Genomic DNA, 20,969 nt, shown 5'->3' with positions numbered 1-20,969 from the left:
AAAAGCATTTTCCAATACAGCCTCATATCAGAGGGACCTTAAACAACACGCAGGCACACAAGCACTCATCGCCCCCCCCACCACCACACACACACACACACACACACACACACACACACACACACACACACACACACACACACACACACACACACACACACACACACACACACACACACACACACACACACACACACACACACACACACACACACACACACACACATCAATTCTTCCTCTTTCTCCTCTCTCCTCTTCTCTGACAGTGGGGACATTATGATCGTTAGCTGAACCCCACCTCCCTTGTTTTGTCAGCAAAACGCTCCCCAGAGCAGAGCACTTATCACGCTAGAGAAAGGCTTTATGCTCTCCTTTCCTTACAGCGAAGAGAGACAAAAATATATGGTTCAATTATCGTGTCTGCCAGCCCTGCATGAGCTTGTGATGGACTGAGTCGAGTTGAGCTTGATGCTGGAGAGAGAGAGAAAGGGAGAGAATGATAAAGAGAGAGAATAAGAAAGAAAAGGAGAGAGAGCGGGAGAGAGAAATAACTCAATCCTCCAACTAATGCATGTTGCAAAATGCAGAGATTCAGTCACTCAACTGGCACTGTCTCATCCACACAGACTCTGGTATAAGGACAGGAAACTGGCGTGTTAAGCGATACCAGTCAACTCTGAACAAACCAACAGACATGAACCTGAACGGCAGTGAATCTGATCCACTGTGAAGCGCTTTGAGATTCATAATAAAAAGCGCTATATAAATATATCATTACTATCAAGCAAGAGTCAACCAGGGACCCGAGAGAGAGTCAAACCTGTTACCTAACAGAAGTGATTCAGTGAGTCATTCTCCAATAGGTCGTGATGAGGGTGTGCAGACAGACTGGAGGGAGAGCTCTATCTTTGAGTCGCTGCAGGGAAAAGTGATTCAACCAGCCAGCCAGTGGAGAGAGGTACAGAATAGTGGAAGGAGAGTCTGGAGAACAGGGAGCTGGCTTTGGTCCTCTCATGTATTCTCAGCCCTCCAGACAGACAGACAGACAGACAGACAGACAGACAGACAGACAGACAGACAGACAGACAGACAGACAGACAGACAGACAGACAGACAGACAGACAGACAGACAGACAGACAGACAGACAGACAGACAGACAGACAGACAGACAGACAGACAGACAGACAGACAGACAGACAGACAGACAGACAGACAGACAGACAGACAGACAGACAGACAGACAGACAGACAGACAGACAGACAGACAGACAGACAGACAGACAGACAGACAGACAGACAGACAGACAGACAGACAGACAGACAGACAGACAGACAGACAGACAGACAGACAGACAGACAGACAGACAGACAGACAGACAGACAGACAGACAGACAGACAGACAGACAGACAGACAGACAGACAGACAGACAGACAGACAGACAGACAGACAGACAGACAGACAGACAGACAGACAGACAGACAGACAGACAGACAGACAGACAGACAGACAGACAGACAGACAGACAGACAGACAGACAGACAGACAGACAGACAGACAGACAGACAGACAGACAGACAGACAGACAGACAGACAGACAGACAGACAGACAGACAGACAGACAGACAGACAGACAGACAGACAGACAGACAGACAGACAGACAGACAGACAGACAGACAGACAGACAGACAGACAGACAGACAGACAGACAGACAGACAGACAGACAGACAGACAGACAGACAGACAGACAGACAGACAGACAGACAGACAGACAGACAGACAGACAGACAGACAGACAGACAGACAGACAGACAGACAGACAGACAGACAGACAGACAGACAGACAGACAGACAGACAGACAGACAGACAGACAGACAGACAGACAGACAGACAGACAGACAGACAGACAGACAGACAGACAGACAGACAGACAGACAGACAGACAGACAGACAGACAGACAGACAGACAGACAGACAGACAGACAGACAGACAGACAGACAGACAGACAGACAGACAGACAGACAGACAGACAGACAGACAGACAGACAGACAGACAGACAGACAGACAGACAGACAGACAGACAGACAGACAGACAGACAGACAGACAGACAGACAGACAGACAGACAGACAGACAGACAGACAGACAGACAGACAGACAGACAGACAGACAGACAGACAGACAGACAGACAGACAGACAGACAGACAGACAGACAGACAGACAGACAGACAGACAGACAGACAGACAGACAGACAGACAGACAGACAGACAGACAGACAGACAGACAGACAGACAGACAGACAGACAGACAGACAGACAGACAGACAGACAGACAGACAGACAGACAGACAGACAGACAGACAGACAGACAGACAGACAGACAGACAGACAGACAGACAGACAGACAGACAGACAGACAGACAGACAGACAGACAGACAGACAGACAGACAGACAGACAGACAGACAGACAGACAGACAGACAGACAGACAGACAGACAGACAGACAGACAGACAGACAGACAGACAGACAGACAGACAGACAGACAGACAGACAGACAGACAGACAGACAGACAGACAGACAGACAGACAGACAGACAGACAGACAGACAGACAGACAGACAGACAGACAGACAGACAGACAGACAGACAGACAGACAGACAGACAGACAGACAGACAGACAGACAGACAGACAGACAGACAGACAGACAGACAGACAGACAGACAGACAGACAGACAGACAGACAGACAGACAGACAGACAGACAGACAGACAGACAGACAGACAGACAGACAGACAGACAGACAGACAGACAGACAGACAGACAGACAGACAGACAGACAGACAGACAGACAGACAGACAGACAGACAGACAGACAGACAGACAGACAGACAGACAGACAGACAGACAGACAGACAGACAGACAGACAGACAGACAGACAGACAGACAGACAGACAGACAGACAGACAGACAGACAGACAGACAGACAGACAGACAGACAGACAGACAGACAGACAGACAGACAGACAGACAGACAGACAGACAGACAGACAGACAGACAGACAGACAGACAGACAGACAGACAGACAGACAGACAGACAGACAGGACAGACAGACAGACAGACAGACAGACAGACAGACAGACAGACAGACAGACAGACAGACAGACAGACAGACAGACAGACAGACAGACAGACAGACAGACAGACAGACAGACAGGAGGCCCCAAACAGAGAGGGAATGTACAACCAACCAGCCACACACACTCACAACAACAACAACAACAACAACACTTAAATAAACTAGAAAGAGAAACACAAAGACACAAAGTCAAAACAGACAGTTGGAAAGATGAAAATGTACACCCAGTCTACTAAGACAACATGTACATATAAAACACACAGCACAGACAGAATACACACATACTGTAGCAGTAGGCTGTATCTGCATGTGCGAGACGGGCCTACAATCTCAGTTGTAATCAAAGGCCAGTCGGTATGTGATAGAGGAGCTAAAGCCCACTCCAATCTGAGGAGCTAGTGGCAGGGGAGGGAGGCAGGGCCAGGACAGATGAACAAATATTACACAACCCTTCAGAAAGCAATTCCAGTCCAGACCAGTCCAGACCAGTCCAGACCAGTTCAGACCCACGTCTATGACAACCCCAAAGGATCAGCACCTGCAGCAGGACGAGGCGAACCAAGGTAACCAAACAAAAGCCGTAGAAAACCCCAGCAACAGCTCTATGGCTGTTGCCACACCTCACCATCTCAGTAAGACAAATCAACAACAGCGTGTCTATGACAACCCCATAGCATCAGCAACGGCACCAACCGATGGTGAACCAAAGTGACCAAACACACGGCATCTAAAACACTCCGTTGTAGTCGCCACACGTCAGTGTGACAGATCAACAACGTGAGAGCTACTGTTTCCTGATTTTGATTTCATTTTATTTAACCTTTATTTAACTAGGCAAGTCCGATAAGAACACATTCGTATTTTACAATGACGGCCTCCTCTAACCGTGGCGGTTCTGAGATTACACTGGAGTATATGAGTTTTTATCAACTGTGAATTTAGGCTGATCGATGAAAGATGGGGGACGTGTGTGTGTGTGTGTGTGTGTGTGTGTGTGTGTGTGTGTGTGTGTGTGTGTGTGTGTGTGTGTGTGTGTGTGTGTGTGTGTGTGTGTGTGTGTGTGTGTGTGTGTGTGTTCTGGAGCCCCCTGCTGAGAGGTGGAATGGCTGTGATTACTGTGTTATTAGCAGCAGAGAAATCACAGCCTGGATCCCAGAGGACACAGACACACACACAGGTATGGATTAGTGCACGTCACGCTGTCTAACCAACGCCTGTCAAATCATTAGGTCACTCTTCACAGGTATGAGTCATTGGACTGGGGCTTGTAGCGTGTGTGTGTGTGTATCAGGGTCTGTGTGTGTATCAGAATGAATATGTGTGTGTGTGTGTGTGTGTGTGTGTGTGTGTGTGTGTGTGTGTGTGTGTGTGTGTGTGTGTGTGTGTGTGTGTGTGTGTGTGTGTGTGTGTGTGTGTGTGTGTGTGTGTGTGTGTGTGTGTGTGTTTGTACGCACTGTGCAGCTCATATCACCTTTAGAGATGAAATCAAGGCTGTTTCTATGAGAAACAGAGATTCTGCCTCAGGTTAAAAAGAGGCCCACATCGTCACGAACCAACAGCCACTCTATAGCTCAGCCGATGCAGCAGACCAGACGTCACGCTGTCCAGCCGTGGCTCCTAAAGACGGATATCGTTTCAAACAGACTCTGCTCAAAGGAGGAAGTGGTATTTAAGGTATTTAAAAGCAGACTGAGTATTATTTTATTAATCGGCTCTTTTGGTCACGGAGGTCTCCGAGTGGCTTATTGGCTTCATTTGAATTGCCCTTTTCTTACACCTAGATATATATGATATAGATAGATAATATATGGATAGAAATAACCTTGAGGAAGTGCTTGAGCTTTTAGGGAATAAAGATTCAAACCAACACTTGTTGAAAAGGTGAATGTAGGTGTACATGTAAATACAACAAATCTCCCAAGCATGAGTGGGTGTGGGGGCTGAACAATGTACAGTTATTACACCAACATCTATATCCTGAACACAAAACAGACATGAAGGTTGATATGACTGTTCCTGTCCATACTTCCTGAATTCTTACTCTTGTTCATTTTCCAATTGCTCCGAGTCTAAGGGGAGTGGCGCGTGTTTGTGTTGAGGTGCTGGGGTGAGGTGCCGGGGTGAGGTGTCATGTAAAGGCAGAGAGGGGTGAGGAACCAGGGCTCGCATTAAGAGTTCAGAAATCGGCATTTTCAATATGCAGACCATTGATAAATCTGCGCTTTAAACCATCTCAGCTGTGTTTTATATTGAAAGTCAACAGTGTTGTTTTGCTTCAATACACTGACCAGGGACGTGCAACTATAGTTTTCAATCACAGAAAAGACATTAGTGCAACACATTCGGCAGAAAATAGCTTTATTTTCATCCGATGACAGAAGTGCAACGCTTTTTGGCAAGCAGCCACACGAGGAAATGAGCTTACAATGAAAAAGCAAGCTCCATTTCTTAATGTTTTGCTAGAAGTTAATCTTGCATTTTACCAGAGTAAAAATAGGCTACACCGAGAAAAGTACCAGAAAAAAGTAGCTTCACATCAGTCAGAGCGCTGTTTGCTGACAGAATGATGGAGAAAAGTAGCTTCACATCAGTCAGAGCGCTGTCTGCTGTCAGAATGATGGAGAAAAGTAGCTTCACATCAGTCAGAGCGCTGTCTGCTGACAGAATGATGGAGAAAAGTAGCTTCACATCAGTCAGAGCGCTGTTTGCTGTCAGAATGATGGAGAAAAGTAGCTTCACATCAGTCAGAGCGCTGTCTGCTGACAGAATGATGGAGAAAAGTAGCTTCACATCAGTCAGAGCGCTGTCTGCTGTCAGAATGATGGAGAACAGTAGCTTCACATCAATCAGAGCGCTGTCTGCTGTCAGAATGATGGAGAACAGTAGCTTCACATCAGTCAGAGCGCTGTTTGCTGTCAGAATGATGGAGAACAGTAGCTTCACATCAGTCAGAGCGCTGTTTGCTGTCAGAATGATGGAGAACAGTAGCTTCACATCAGTCGGAGCGCTGTCTGCTGACAGAATGATGGAGAACAGTAGCTTCACATCAGTCGGAGCGCTGTCTGCTGACAGAATGATGGAGAACAGTAGCTTCACATCAGTCAGAGCGCTGTTTGCTGACAGAATCCCAGTTCGTGAAAAGCGCAACTGAAGCATAAAATGTGTCTGATGCCGAAGCATTTTAGATCTGCGTTTACAAAACGCAGCACGATATTTCTTACGCTTTTTATTTCTTTTCTTCTGCGTGAAAAACGCAGAATTCTGCTTTAACAGACCCAACCATATGGCGATGCAGATGGACTGCTCCCTTGGAGTTGTGAAAGGACAGATGGATCCTCGCCAGCATTTTAAAGAAACTTCCTCACAATCTCTCACCCCAACACGACTTAGCTGTTTACCCTAGGGTGTGTCCCAAATATAAACACACACACACACACACACACACACACAGCAGCTGCTCCTATGGAGCGACTCACATGCATGGTCACAGACTTTGTTCAGCACATGGACAAGCTGGGTTCACATCTAATGCACATATGGTAAAATGCAGGTGTATATACACTTGTATTCTAGTGAAAGGTCATGCGCTCAGAAATGCCTTTCATTTCAGCTCATTCTTTCCCAAACGTTTTTTGTTGATCTGTGTGTGTGTGTGTGTGTGTGTGTGTGTGTGTGTGTGTGTGTGTGTGTGTGTGTGTGTGTGTGTGTGTGTGTGTGTGTGTGTGTGTGTGTGTGGGGCATTTGAATCTTGCCATAAAAGCAGCTGTGTGTATATTTGCTTCTCTGTGTGTGTGTGTGTGTGTGTGTGTGTGTGTGTGTGTGTGTGTGTGTGTGTGTGTGTGTGTGTGTGTGTGTGTGTGTGTGTGTGTGTGTGTGTGTGTGTGTGTGTGTGTGTGTGCGTGTGCGTGTGTGTGTGTGTCTGGTTAGAAATCGCTCTAGGCTGTTTTCATCATATGAATAAGTTCTGGTATCTTCCATTTTCATCTCCTCTATCCCTGCCTGTATTTTCTAACGCGGTTGACATTTGTTTCTCTCTTAATGCTACCGTATAATGCTTTTCCTGCTCTTCATATTATTCTGTACCTTTCTCTCCGGGATATTCAATTTGTTTGCTGTGTTTTATTCAGAATTGTATTGTGTGACTTAGGTTGGAGAAAATGTCCTTGGGTTTGAGAAAGGCATAAAACACATGATTTATAGCCGTATTATTATCATCCAAAGTCAAACCCCGCAAGATGACAAACTTGCCACTTTACACACCCACATGAAAAGTGCCGCCACGGCCCCATCAAGAAAAGCCATTTACAAAGGCTGAAGAGTGGGTTCAGTGTGCTCTCTGTGGAGATCACAGTACAACAGGACATGTGCTCCGAACACTGACTGAGGTAAACCACTCTCAGGTTTAGATAAAAGCCTCGCTGAAAAGGGCTCTGAATGATTCACTGTAGTTGAAAAATGCCTGCATCATAAGCATAGCCTTCATATACATCTCTGTTGTCCTTATTTCTCTGAGAGCCACGTTATCAACCAAACACTTTGTGGTGAGTTTAAAACACAAACCCTTCACAAACCCACAACCGCTATGGATCAAGTCGGAAGAAGAAGTGACCAAAGGACTCTCTGAGCTTGACTGTAATCAACCAATCACAGAGTATTAGTCTTCAGTCAAAATTCCCAATCGTGTTCTTACATACACACCTGGACATGAATATGTATGCAGGCAGTCTTTTATATGGAACCTGTGATAGAATCAGTTTAGACAGGGTCCCCGCCCTTCCTGTTGAGTAGTGGCGGGGCCTTAAAACAACCAGGCTATTTAGTGCTCCTATTGGGAGGGGGAGGGGGGTCTGCCTGCCTACCTGGCCTCACACACTGACCCTCTGTTCAGCTCACGAGCACCACGACCCGCCAACTACCATGGAACATAGACAGGCCACTGTGTGTGTGTGTGTTTGAGCGGGCATGTGTGTGTACGTGCATGTCTAACACTGGGCCCAGTGTGTGTGAGGGTCATTCCGGAGGTGTGAGAGGGTATGTGTGTACGTGTGTGATGATCACGGCTCTGAGGTAGTGAAGTAGGGGTCTGGCACTCTGTGTTAATTAGGATAATTATCCTGTAACGAGGAATCAAAACCCCTGGGCCAGGATCAAAATACAGTATCAGACAAAGCTCCACACACAGCAGGTTCAATCTGCTGTTCATTGGGAGCTTACCCTCTGACACTGTCTCCCTCCTCTGACTCAGAGGCTGCCTCTAGGCTCCCTTCTATTGGCCTGTTCACTTCCTGGTAGATCTTGGTGGGTAGAAGGAAGTACAGAAGGGATCAGGAGGGGACCGTGGGTAGGGAAAGTGACTGGGGACAGAGAGGTTAATGTGTTAGTAGCAGTAACACTCTTTACCCTCTGCCCAGAGGGCACATACGAGGGAGGGCATAGTGAAACCTTAGCCCTCCGACAGCGCCAGCCCTTCAACACCCAACTGAGGAGCTAGGCAGTCTTCTGCTGAGTCGGTCCCAGCCATGAGCACTGCCGGCCGGGCATGCCAATCAGCCAGGCGGAGGGTGGCTTTCTCCAGGAAAGGGCAGCCTGCTTGCCCTGAGGCGGGCTTCATGCAGCTGTCAGAAACCCCCCCCACCAGCCTCCCTGGAGCCCCCCCTACACACACACACCCGTCCTCTGCCACTAGTCGTACAGTAGATCAGGGTGGCAGCGAGGGCTGGAGTGACCTCTCCATCTGTCTGAGTTAGGCGAGCGGAGAGCGGCCGGAGGGGGGATGTTCACGCCTGTTTATAGATATTTGCCCTTTTGAGTTCACCTGTCACCAAGCCTGGCTTAGCTCGACTCCAAGCCTCCACTCCACTGACTTTGCTCATCTGCAACAATGGCTCAGGAATGATGAGGGGGTTCACATCCCCCTCCTCTAAATGCTATGGTTTTGCTTTGAGCCTCCTGCTTCGTGTAACAAGGCATCTGATTTATATTATGTAAATGATACTATGACAGTGTCACTGAGTCCAGGACAGACAGACAGAAAGACAGAACACTGACCCACCTCCTTCTGTTATCCAGCATCCCCTGGCTAATAGGGATTTAACTGTGTGTTTGTGCTGGCAGCAGAAGAAGCAGCCAGCAGGGACGACACAAAACTTTTCACAGAATCACACTGAAGGTCGCTGTGATCCAACGTAGCCTGAAATGAAGGACATCAGAACCACAGGTTTGTTCTTAAACTCACACACACACACACACACACACACACACACACACACACACACACACACACACACACACACACACACACACACACACACACACACACACACACACACACACACACACACACACACACACACACACACACACACACACACACACACACACACGACACACACACACACACACACAGACAAAAACAAGCTAACTGATGTGCCCACTCTCCTATCCCTTTGGCTCAGCAGGCGATGACATGGAGAACATCATAGAGGAACACACAACAGGAGGTCCCAGCACAGTGGGGGGAAAGGGAAGGACATCTGTCTGGAGAAGTCTGCTCAAAATGTCAGACAGAGATGTCAGAGTGGTGTGGCACAACACCATGGGAGGGAAAGACACAGAGCGGGGATATGTCGAGACAGCGATAGAGCACTGTTTACCTTGATGAAAGAAAGTATGGATGATGTGTCCTAGCACGACTGGAGAAGGGTTGCCTATTCTGTAGGTCAAGCTGTTATGTTTAGTACCATATAATTGAGGAATAGGCATTGAATACACCTTGCAATCCATACTTAACTGTGAAAATGTCAAAGTACTATTTCTAAAACAACAAAAGAAAGATAAACGTAGATAGAAGAGAGAAAGAGAGAAAGAACAACAAGTAGGAGAGGTTTGTGAGAATTGTGAAGGGTTCGGGCTCCTGTCAAAAAGCCATCCTTAGCAATATGAACTTTAAATCCCCTAAAATCTAAAACAAGGTAGTACAGAGAAAACATTAAACTGTTGAAAAAAATCAATGCAGAAAAGAGCTACAGTTCCTCCTGACTTCAAAACACCTGTACCTCCCACACAGCAGCAGTTCAGTGTGTGTGTGTGTGTGTGTGTGTGTGTGTCAGTCAATCTTTAACAAATTTACTGTTATTTAAAGTGAAAACTGTAAACTGGATATAAAAAGAAAAGGTACAGTATCCCCCCCAAAATGCATACATATTCAAACATATAAATACATATTCATACATAGAAATACATATTCATACATATGGATACATATTCATACTGTACATATAAATATCCACATGCATACATACTACACAGCGGTCTTGTCAGTGGGACCAACCCAGCTACCAGCCCAGCTACCAGCCCAGCTGATTAAGTCCCAACATGATCCCCTCGTTGGGAGTGGAGGGGAAGGAAGCAGGGTGGTGTGATACACAGTGAGACACCAGCAGAGAGACCAGATCACTGCTACTGTAGCATCCACTTTATTGGCATAATGAGAGCGTCACTGTTCCGACCTGTAAACCACTCGCTGTGTCACAAACAATTTAGTCTTACCTTCATCAAGATGCCTATGGGGACCCTTTCTTTGTCTACAGATGCAGCCCTCGCTCTCTCTCTTTCTCCTGCTCTCCCTCTCTCTTGCTCTCCCTCTCTCGCTCTCCCTCTCTCTTGCGCTCCCTCTCTTCCTCTCTCTTGCTCTCCCTCTACCTTTTTCTCTCTCTGTCCATACATTGTCATTTCCACCATTCCAAATATACTTCTCCCTTCTCTTTAAATGTTTAAATTGCACACACTCTTCTTGCTTGGACAGTTGTGTGCATCTTTGTCTTTGCTCAGTATGTGAATAGTTTCTGTTGATTGTATATGGACAAGCAATAGTGAGTAAACTGTCTCAAAAATATTTTTTTAACAAAAAATTGTGAGGAAGCGCAATGGCCCCACAATGGACTTGAGAGAGAGAGAGAGAGAGAGAGAGAGAGAGAGAGAGAGAGAGAGAGAGAGAGAGGCGAGAGAGAGAGAGACACACAGAGTGAGAGACAGAGAGAGAGAGAGAGAGAGAGAGAATTGGTCCTCTGATAAAATAGTAATGGTTGCTTTACTTCAGTATAGCAGAGAGCTAACCCCCACCGTGGCCATTCAAGCTGGAGATGGGACTGGGACTGTGGTGTTGTACCTGTTGCCTGCTATAGCAGTGAAGAGACACTCTGGACCCCTAAGGGACAGTCTACGTCAGAGTCATCTCTGAGCACAAACAGCATGGACATATGTCTCTTGGCACAGCATTTCTTAAATTATCCCTGTCAACATACAGTGCAAACAAAGCAGGCACCACAGCGTGTGCACACACAGGTACACACAGGTACACACAGAGGTACACACACAGGCACACACACAGGTACACACACGGGCACACACACGGGTACACACACAGGTACACACACAGGCACACACACGGATACACACACGGGTACACACACGGGTACACACACGGGTACACACACGGGTACACACACAGGTACACACACAGGCACACACACAGGTACACACACAGGTACACACACAGGTACACACACAGGCACACACACAGGCACACACACGGGTACACACACGGGTACACACACGGGTACACACACGGGCACACACACGGGTACACACACAGGCACACACACGGGTACACACACAGGTACACACACAGGTAGACACGGGTACACACACGGGTACACACGGGTACACACGGGTACACACACGGGTACACACACGGGTAAACACACAGGTACACACACAGGTACACACGGTTACACAGACAGGTACACACACAGGTACACACACAGGCATACACACAGGTACACACACAGGCACACACACGGGTACACACACAGGCACACACACAGGTACACACACAGGCACACACACAGGTACACACACAGGCACACACACGGGTACACACACAGGCACACACACAGGCACACACACGGGTACACACACAGGCACACACACAGGTACACACACAGGTACACACACAGGCACACACACGGGTACACACACAGGCACACACACAGGTACACACACAGGCACACACACAGGTAGACACACAGATACACACATAGGTACACACACAGGCACACACACAGGTAGACACACAGATACACACATAGGCACACACACAGGTACACACACAGGCACATACACAGGTACACACACTTCATAGTACTTCACCAGCTCTCACCAAAGACAGAAAAAGACAACTCCTCCATTATAACAAAAATGAAAAACTTTGAAACAACTGCGACAAAACACGAGTGACACTGACAGAGTATGTACGCAGTCTGTCACAGCAACAATAACACAGGCCTATTATTTATCCATAGGCATTCAGCAGGAGTAGCAGGCCTTAAGGTGGTGTCCATAAATGCTCTCCTAACCTCAGCAGCCGTATTTCACCTTCCCTGACTGAACATGTTGATATTTGCCTTGATTTATCTGTGTTCCCCTCAGCTCAGCTTGCTACAGCGAGTACAGAGTGCCCACAGCACAATAAGCACACAGTAGAGATTACATCAAACCAACAACTGACACTCGTTCAGAAGCCATCCTGGGACTACTGAACGTGTTTCTCATGTCAGTCAGGCCTCACAGGGGGACATGGATGTCTGACTGCTGCTTGGACTATGTTATAATAGTCTAGATCAGGGCTCACCAACCCTGTTCCTGGAGAGCTACCCTCCTGTAGGTTTTCACTCCAACCCTGATCCTGGAGAGCTACCCTCCTGTAGGTTTTAACTCCAACCCTGTTCCTGGAGAGCTACCCTCCTGTAGGTTTTCACTCCATCCCCAGTTGTAATTAACCTGATTCAGCTTATCAACCAGCTAATTACTAGAATCATGAGCGCTAGATTAGGGTTGGAGTGAAAACCTACAGGACAGTAGCTCTACAGGAACAGGGTTGGAGTGAAAACCTACAGGATAGTAGCTCTACAGGAACAGGGTTGGAGTTAAAACCTACAGGACAGTAGCTCTACAGGAACAGGGTTGGAGTGAAAACCTACAGGACAGTAGCTCTACAGGAACAGGGTTGGAGTTAAAACCTACAGGACAGTAGCTCTACAGGAACAGGGTTGGAGTGAAAATCTACAGGAACAAGGTTGGAGTGAAAACCTACAGGACAGTAGCTATACAGGAACAGGGTTGGAGTTAAAACCTACAGGACAGTAGCTCTACAGGAACAGGGTTGGAGTGAAAACCTACAGGATAGTAGCTCTACAGGAACAGGGTTGGAGTGAAAACCTACAGGACAGTAGCTCTACAGGAACAAGGTTGGAGTGAAAACCTACAGGATAGTAGCTCTACAGGAACAGGGTTGGAGTGAAAACCTACAGGACAGTAGCTCTACAGGAACAGGGTTGGAGTTAAAACCTACAGGACAGTAGCTCTACAGGAACAGGGTTGGAGTGAAAACCTACAGGAGGGTAGCTCTACAGGAACAAGGTTGGAGTTAAAACCTACAGGATAGTAGCTCTACAGGAACAGGGTTGGAGTGAAAACCTACAGGACAGTAGCTCTACAGGAACAAGGTTGGAGTTAAAACCTACAGGACAGTAGCTCTACAGGAACAGGGTTGGAGTGAAAACCTACAGGAGGGTAGCTCTACAGGAACAAGGTTGGAGAGCCAAGGCCTGGATCAGTGTTTGAAATGAAAGGTGTTTCTGTGGATGATCATCATTATTATCGTCGTCATGTGACCTGGATGCTCCAGCCTCTGTTGAAGACCATTGTTCAGCCCAATAACTACTTTTTAGCATCTTTAGGGTGATCTTTATAATGAAAAGCCCTATATAAATGAAATATTTTATGAATATTATTATTATAATTTGACTGATTAAACAATGCAAGTGTCCAATTCCAATGTCATAAGAGTAGAGGTCAACTGAGATAGACATTACAACTGAAACAGCCGCCTACTGACATAAATGTAAAGTATAGCAGACTAACATCTGTCATGGGTCCCAGTGGGTGATAGCTGTGGAGTACGCAATGCCCAGGCCTGTGTGTCGACAATACCTCTTGAAGCTTTAGATCTTTGTCTGATAAAGTTTGCCCTTCTTCAGAATGATTAGCCACCGGTTGCTTTCTTACTGTACGTGATTAATTCATTCAATTCTAGGGTCTACAATTATCGACTGCCCTTATCCGAGTGTAAAGATATAAATAAACTGATTTTTTTGGCCAGATTAGACGTTATTGAACCACATCATACACTTGAGAAATGGCTTTGGAATTCGGGTGGGTTAAATAGTCTACTACAGATGCTGGCGGAGCATAAGTTTCATGGTTACAGTTTTCTATTGAGGGAATGCCTGCCTGCATCTGGCCGTTGAGAACCACAAGCACCGGCTCACCCCTTGCCATACGGAAACACCCAGCCCGTTCGCGTGACGGGATAGACCATGAACGGTCGAGTAATATCATATTTTATTCAGTGAGTGATGAAGTATGAAGAAATAATCCCATTCAGATCGCCTAATGTGCAATTTAAATTATCAACGTGCTCTCAAATAATAGCCTCAAAGCGCAACAGTGTATAACATTTGCTTCGTAAATTACAGACAATACATTACCTCGAAGCTGTAATCATATAAAACTACTAAATGTGTTTTGATTAACAATCAAATCAAAATGAATATTACATGCATATAAAAAAAAGTCTAGGCTGCCCATGACAACAAATTGCCAGTCAGACATAAACAAATCTAACAATCGGTAGTTTGTCCATTCATTGTAAAAAAATATCTAGGCCTATATATGCATCTGCCTCGTAAAATGTATAATTTGGCTATCTCAGAATAACTTTATAGCTAACCATTCCATTATGAATGGGAAATAGCCTACTATACACGCGCTACCGGTAGACTGATAATTGTGCGTGATGAACTGTCACATGGGGGCAACAAACTTTGAATAGTAAACAGCACACGTCAATATGTAAAAACAAAAGCTACACTGTATATGTTGTATTTCTGCCTACCTGTCCCGTTACGTTTCAGATTGTCCCTGTGGTCGTCCGTACCCAACATCTTTCGAAACGATGTGTGACAAGACTGACTGTCAAAGCCGAAAGCCCAGCTCGCACTCTGGAGTCACGGGTGTCAGAGCGCGCAGCCACTCTACACACGAATGCGCACTCAAAGGGTCTTCAACGTTATCACGGTCGCGCCTATACAATTTGATTTATGTTACTTATCACTTTGTCATCGAATATATTATCTTGAAAGACAGGAAAGAAGGTAGTAATTATATTCATATACACTACATGACCAAACGTATGTGGACACCTGCTCGTCGAACATCTCATAAAAAAATCATGGGCATAAATATGGTGTCGGTCCCCCCTTTGCTGATATAACAGCCTCCACTCGTCTGTGAAGGCTTTCCATTAGATGTTGGAACATTGATGCTGGGACTTGCTTCCATTCAGCCACAAGAGCATTAGTGAGGTCGGGCACTGATGTTGGGCGATTAGGCCTGACTCGCAGTCGGTGTTCCAATTCATCCCGAAGGTGTTTGATGGGGTTGAGGTCAGGCCAGTCAAGTTCTTCCACACCAATCTTGACAAACCATTTATGCAGGGACGCATGTCCCCCTCACATTCTGAAATTGCATTTTTGCCCCCCCCAGTTTTATCATTGGAATGTGATACAAAATGAGGCAACGGTGTGCTTTAGTACCATCTGAGGGGTTGGGTAGGCTATTTTGAGTGTTTATCCAACTGGATAAATATATATATATATATATATATATATATATATATATATATATATATATATATATATATATATATATATATTATCCCCCCACTTCTAAAACCAAAGTTGCGCCCCTGCATTTCTGTATGGACCTTGCTTTGTGAATGGGGGCATTGCCATGCTGAAACAGGAAAGGGCCTTCCCCAAATTGTTGCCATAAAGTTGGAAGCACAGAATCGTCTAGAATGTCATTGTACTCTGTAATATTAAGATTTCCCTTCGCTTTAATAAGGGGCCAAGCCCGAACCATGAAAAACAGCCCCAGAAAATTATTCCTCCTCCACCAAACTTTACAGTTGGCACTACGTTTTTGAGCAGGTAGCGTTCTCTTGGCATCTCACCAAACCCAGATTCATCCATCAGACTGCCAGATGGTGAAGCGTGATTCATCACTCCAGAGAACGTGTTGCCACAGCTCCTGAGTCCAACGTCGGCGAGCTTTACACCACTCCAGCCGACGCTTGGCATTGCGCATGGTGATCTTATGTTTGTGTGTGGCTGCTAGGCCATGGAAACCCATATCATATTTTTATGTACATATTTTTAATTCATTCCTTTACACTTGTGTGTATAAGGTAGTTGTTTGTGAAATTGTTAGATTACTTGTTAGATACAGTGAGGGAAAAAAGTATTTGATCCCCTGCTGATTTTGTACATTTGCCCACTGACAAAGAAATGATCAGTCTATAATTTTAATGGTAGGTTTATTTGAACAGTGAGAGACAGAATAACAACAAAAAAATCCAGAAAAACGTTAAAATGCAAATCAATTTATAACATATTTGACATGCGTTTTTCTGGATTATTTTGTTGTTATTCTGTCTCTCACTGTTCAAATAAACCTACCATTAAAATTATAGACTGATCATTTCTTTGTCAGTACAAAATCAGCAGGGGATCAAATACTTTTTTCCCTCACTGTATTACTGCATGGTCGGAACTAGAAGCACAAGCATTTCACTACACTCGCATTAACATCTGCTAACTATGTGTATGTGACAAATAAAATTTGATTTGATTTATCCCGACAAACAGTTATTCTGTGAGCTTGTGTGGCCTACCACTTCGCGGCTGAGCCGTTGTTGCTCCTAGACGTTTCCACTTCACAATAACAGCACTACTTTTGATCGGGGCAGCTCTAGCAGGACAGAAAGTTTATGAACTGACTTGTTGGAAAGTTGGCATCCTATGACGGTGCCACATAGAAAGTCACTGAGCTCTTCAGTAAGGCCATTCTACTGCCAATGTCTGTCTATGGAGATTGCATGGCAGTGTGTTCGATTTTATGTACCTGTCAGCAACTGGTGTGGCTGAAATAAAAGAATACACTCATTTAGGGTGTCCACATACTTTTTTATACAGTGCATTCGGAAAATATTCAGACCCCTTGACTTTTTCCAGATTTTGTTACGTTACAGCCGTATTCTAAAATGGATTCAATAGTTTTTTTCCCTCATCAATCTACACACAATACCCCATAATGTCAAAGCAAAAACAGGTTTTTAAAAATGTTTGCACATTTTTCAAAATGTACAAATATTACATTTACATAAATATTCAGACCCTTTACTCAGTACTTTGTTGAAGCACCTTTGGCAGATATTACAGCCTTGAGTCTTCTTGGGTATGACACTACAAGCTTGGCACACCTGTATTTGGGGAGTTTCTCCCATTGTTCTCTGTAGATCCTCTAAAGCTCTGTCAGGTTGGATGGGGAGCGTCCAACATGACAAAGGTCTCTCCAGAGATGTTCGATCGGGTTCAAGTCAGGGCTCTGGCTGGGCCATTCAAAGACTTTCAGAGACTTGTCCCGAGGCCACTCCTGTGTTGTCTTGGCTGTGTGCTTAAGATCGTTGTCCTGTTGGAAGGTGAACCTTCGCCCCAGTCTGAGGTCCTGAGTGCTCTGGAGCAGGTTTTCATCAAGGATCTCTCTGTACTTTGCTCCGTTCATCTTTCCCTCCATCCTGACTAGTCTCCCAGTCACTGTCTCTGAAAAACATCCCCACAGCATGATGCTGCCACCACCGCGCTTTTCCGTAGGGATGGTTCCAGGTTTCCTCCATAACGTGATGCTTGGCATTCAGGCCAAAGAATTCAATCTTGGTTTCATCAGACCAGAGAATCTTGTATCTCATGGTCTGAGAGTCCTTTAGGTGCCTTTTGGAAGACTCTAAGCGGGCTGTCATGTGCCTTTTACTGAGGACTGGCTTCTGTCTGGCCACTCTAACATAAAGGCCTGATTGGTGGAGTGCTACAGAGATGGTTGTCCTTCTGGAAGTTTCTCCCATCTCCCCAGAGGAACTCTGGAGCTCTGTCAGAGTGACCATCGGGTTCTTGGGCACCTCCCTGACCAAGGCCCTTCTCCCCCGATTGCTCAGTTTGGACGGGCGGCCAGCTCTGGGAAGAGTCTTGGTGGTTCCAAAATTCTTCCATTTAAGAATGATGGCCACTGTGTTCTTGGGGACCTTCAATGCTGCAGAAATGTTTTGGTAACCTTCCCCAGATCTGTGCCTTGACACAATCCTGTTTCGGAGCTCTACGGACAATTCCTTCAACCTCATGGCTTTGTTTTTTCTCTGACATGCACTGTCAACTGTGGGACCTTATATAAACAGCTGTGTGTCTTTACAAATCATGAGCAATCGATTGAATTTACCACAGGTGGACTCCAATCAAGTTGTAGAAACATCTTGAGGATGATCAATGGAAACAGGATGCACCTGAGTTCAATTTCGAGTCTCATAGCAAAGGGTCTGAATACTTGTGTAAATAAGGTATTTCAGATGATTTTTTATTTATTTATAAATTAACAAACATTTCTAAAAACCTGTTTTCGCTTTGTCATTATGGGGTATTGTGTGTAGATTGATGAGGACATTTTTATATTTAATCAATTTTAGAATAAGGCAGTAACGTAACAAACTGTGAAAAAAGGGAAGGGGTCTGAATACTTTACGAATGTACTGTATATACTGTAGTGTATTTTAGTATATGTTTTAAAAATTGTGTTTATACAGTTTATTCTAGTTTATTAGATTATAATAAATCACCTGTCATTATAATATGCAAAAATGTATTTAACTTGCTTTCCTCTGTGGAGTTTTACTCTATTTTACTTTTCCTTCACATATGTAATGAAAACATTCTACATATGTGACCATGAAGATGAAACCACCAGGTTGTTTAAAATGGCAAACTGACAGGGATATTATAAATCTACGGCCCCGTCAGACTGGTCAGAGCCTGGCAGAAATATATCTCTGTGAGATATCAACCATGTAGTATTCCTTCACTGAGAGATGTCTATAAATTAAACATGAAATAGGACAGCTATCCGCATGGTGTCCTATGTCAGGAACTGGCATTCGCTCCTAGGAAATATCTAATGTGATAGGCCCATATGTATTCTGTTGGAGGTGCTCATGTTGGCAGATTTGGACAGTCATTTATAGAGCATTGGATAGGAACAACATCTAGTATCTGTTTATTGGCTCTGCTTTGTCTCGAGAAAGACAGGTGGAACTCGGCTTTTGTCAGAAGTTAATGTACAAAGCTCTTCTGTTGGCAAAATTTTTTGCGTTTGGCATCTGTTTGATACAATTTTTATTTTTAATTTTATTTCACCTTTATTTAACCAGGTAGGCTAGTTGAGAACAAGTTCTCATTTACAACTGCGACCTGGCCAAGATAAAGCAAAGCAGTGTGACACAGACAACAACACAGAGTTACACATGGAGTAAACAATAAACAAGCCAAAAACACAATAAACAAGTCAATGACACAGTAGAAAAAAAGGAAGTCTATATACAGTGTGTGCAAAAGGCATGAGGAGGTAGGCAATAAATAGGCCATAGGAGCGAATAATTACAATTTAGCAGATTAACACTGGAGTGATAAATGAGCATATGATGATGTGCAAGTAGAAATACAGGTGTGCAAAAGAGCAGAAAAGTAAATAAAAACAGAATGGGGATGAGGTAGGTAGATTGGGTGGGCTATTTACAGATGGACTATGTACAGCTGCAGCGATCGGTTAGCAGCTCAGGTAGCTGATGTTTAAAGTTGGTGAGGGAAATAAAAGTCTCCAACTTCAGCGATTTTTGCAATACGTTCCAATCACTGGCAGCAGAGAACTGGAAGGAAAGGCGGCCAAATGAGGTGTTGGCTTTGGGGATGATCAGTGAGATATACCTGCTGGAATGTGTGCTACGGGTGGGTGTTGTTATCGTGACCAGTGAACTGAGATAAGGCGGACCTTTACCTAGCATAGACTTATAGATGACCTGGAGCCAGTGGGTCTGGCGACGTATATGTAGCGAGGGCCAGCCGACTAGAGCATACAGGTCGCAGTGGTGGGTGGTATAAGGTGATTTGGTAACAAAACGGATGGCACTGTGATAGACTGCATCCAGTTTGCTGAGTAGAGTAATGGAAGCTATTTTGTAGATGACATCGCCAAAGTCGAGGATCGGTAGGATAGTCAGTTTTACTAGGGTAAGTTTGGTGGCGTGAGTGAAGGAGGCTGATTCTAGATTTGATTTTGGATTGGAGATGTTTAATATGAGTCTGGAAGGAGAGTTTACAGTCTAACCAGACACTTAGGTATTTGTAGTTGTCCACATATTCTAGGTCGGAACCGTCCAGGGTGGTGATGCTAGTCGGGCAATTAATAACAATTAATCAAAATAAGATTCCTTCGATACCCTGCTTCGACATCCTGCATATTTTAAATAAATTACTGGTAAATTGTAATTTTAAGTATGTCTATTCAAATGCCAATCGGCTAAAAGGCAAACAGCCATGGGCCGTTTCCACTCGCCAAAGTGTGAGCGGAAGGCTTTCTTTCCCCAATGCAGTGGCATGCCATGGCTTTAACTCACGAATCCGCGAGAGGCTTGTCAGCCGGAGGGTGATGGAAAAACTTGGATAGGCCTACATACTTGGGAGCTCAATATGTCCTTCCCAATGCGGGTGCGCTGGCACGCGTGTTCAAAGACCAGGCTCATATAAATAACCCCTGAGAACAT

At 45.2% G+C, this 20,969-nt stretch overlaps 1 protein-coding gene across 2 annotated transcripts in view; it reads right to left on the bottom strand.

Annotated features, from left to right (window-relative positions):
* The window catches only part of LOC106607288 (zinc finger protein 385D), a 181,643-nt gene extending 166,333 nt beyond the window's left edge, over window positions 1-15,310 (bottom strand). The window contains exon 1 of one of the 2 annotated variants that reach the window (XM_014204102.3): window positions 15,165-15,310. In XM_014204102.3, the coding sequence (XP_014059577.1) occupies window positions 15,165-15,213 (49 nt within the window). In that variant the 5' untranslated portion in view covers window positions 15,214-15,310. The remainder of the gene's footprint in view (window positions 1-15,164) is intronic. The other variant, XM_014204101.3, reaches the window with a different exon arrangement.
* Between the last annotated feature and the right edge of the window lie 5,659 nt (window positions 15,311-20,969).

This window comes from Salmo salar, chromosome 06 (genome assembly GCF_965601325.2).
Source record: "Salmo salar chromosome 06, fSalSal1, whole genome shotgun sequence".
Classification (NCBI taxonomy): domain Eukaryota; kingdom Metazoa; phylum Chordata; class Actinopteri; order Salmoniformes; family Salmonidae; genus Salmo; species Salmo salar.
The sequence above is the reverse complement of the archived record's forward strand: the minus strand, read 5'-3'. Positions and strand labels throughout refer to the sequence as shown.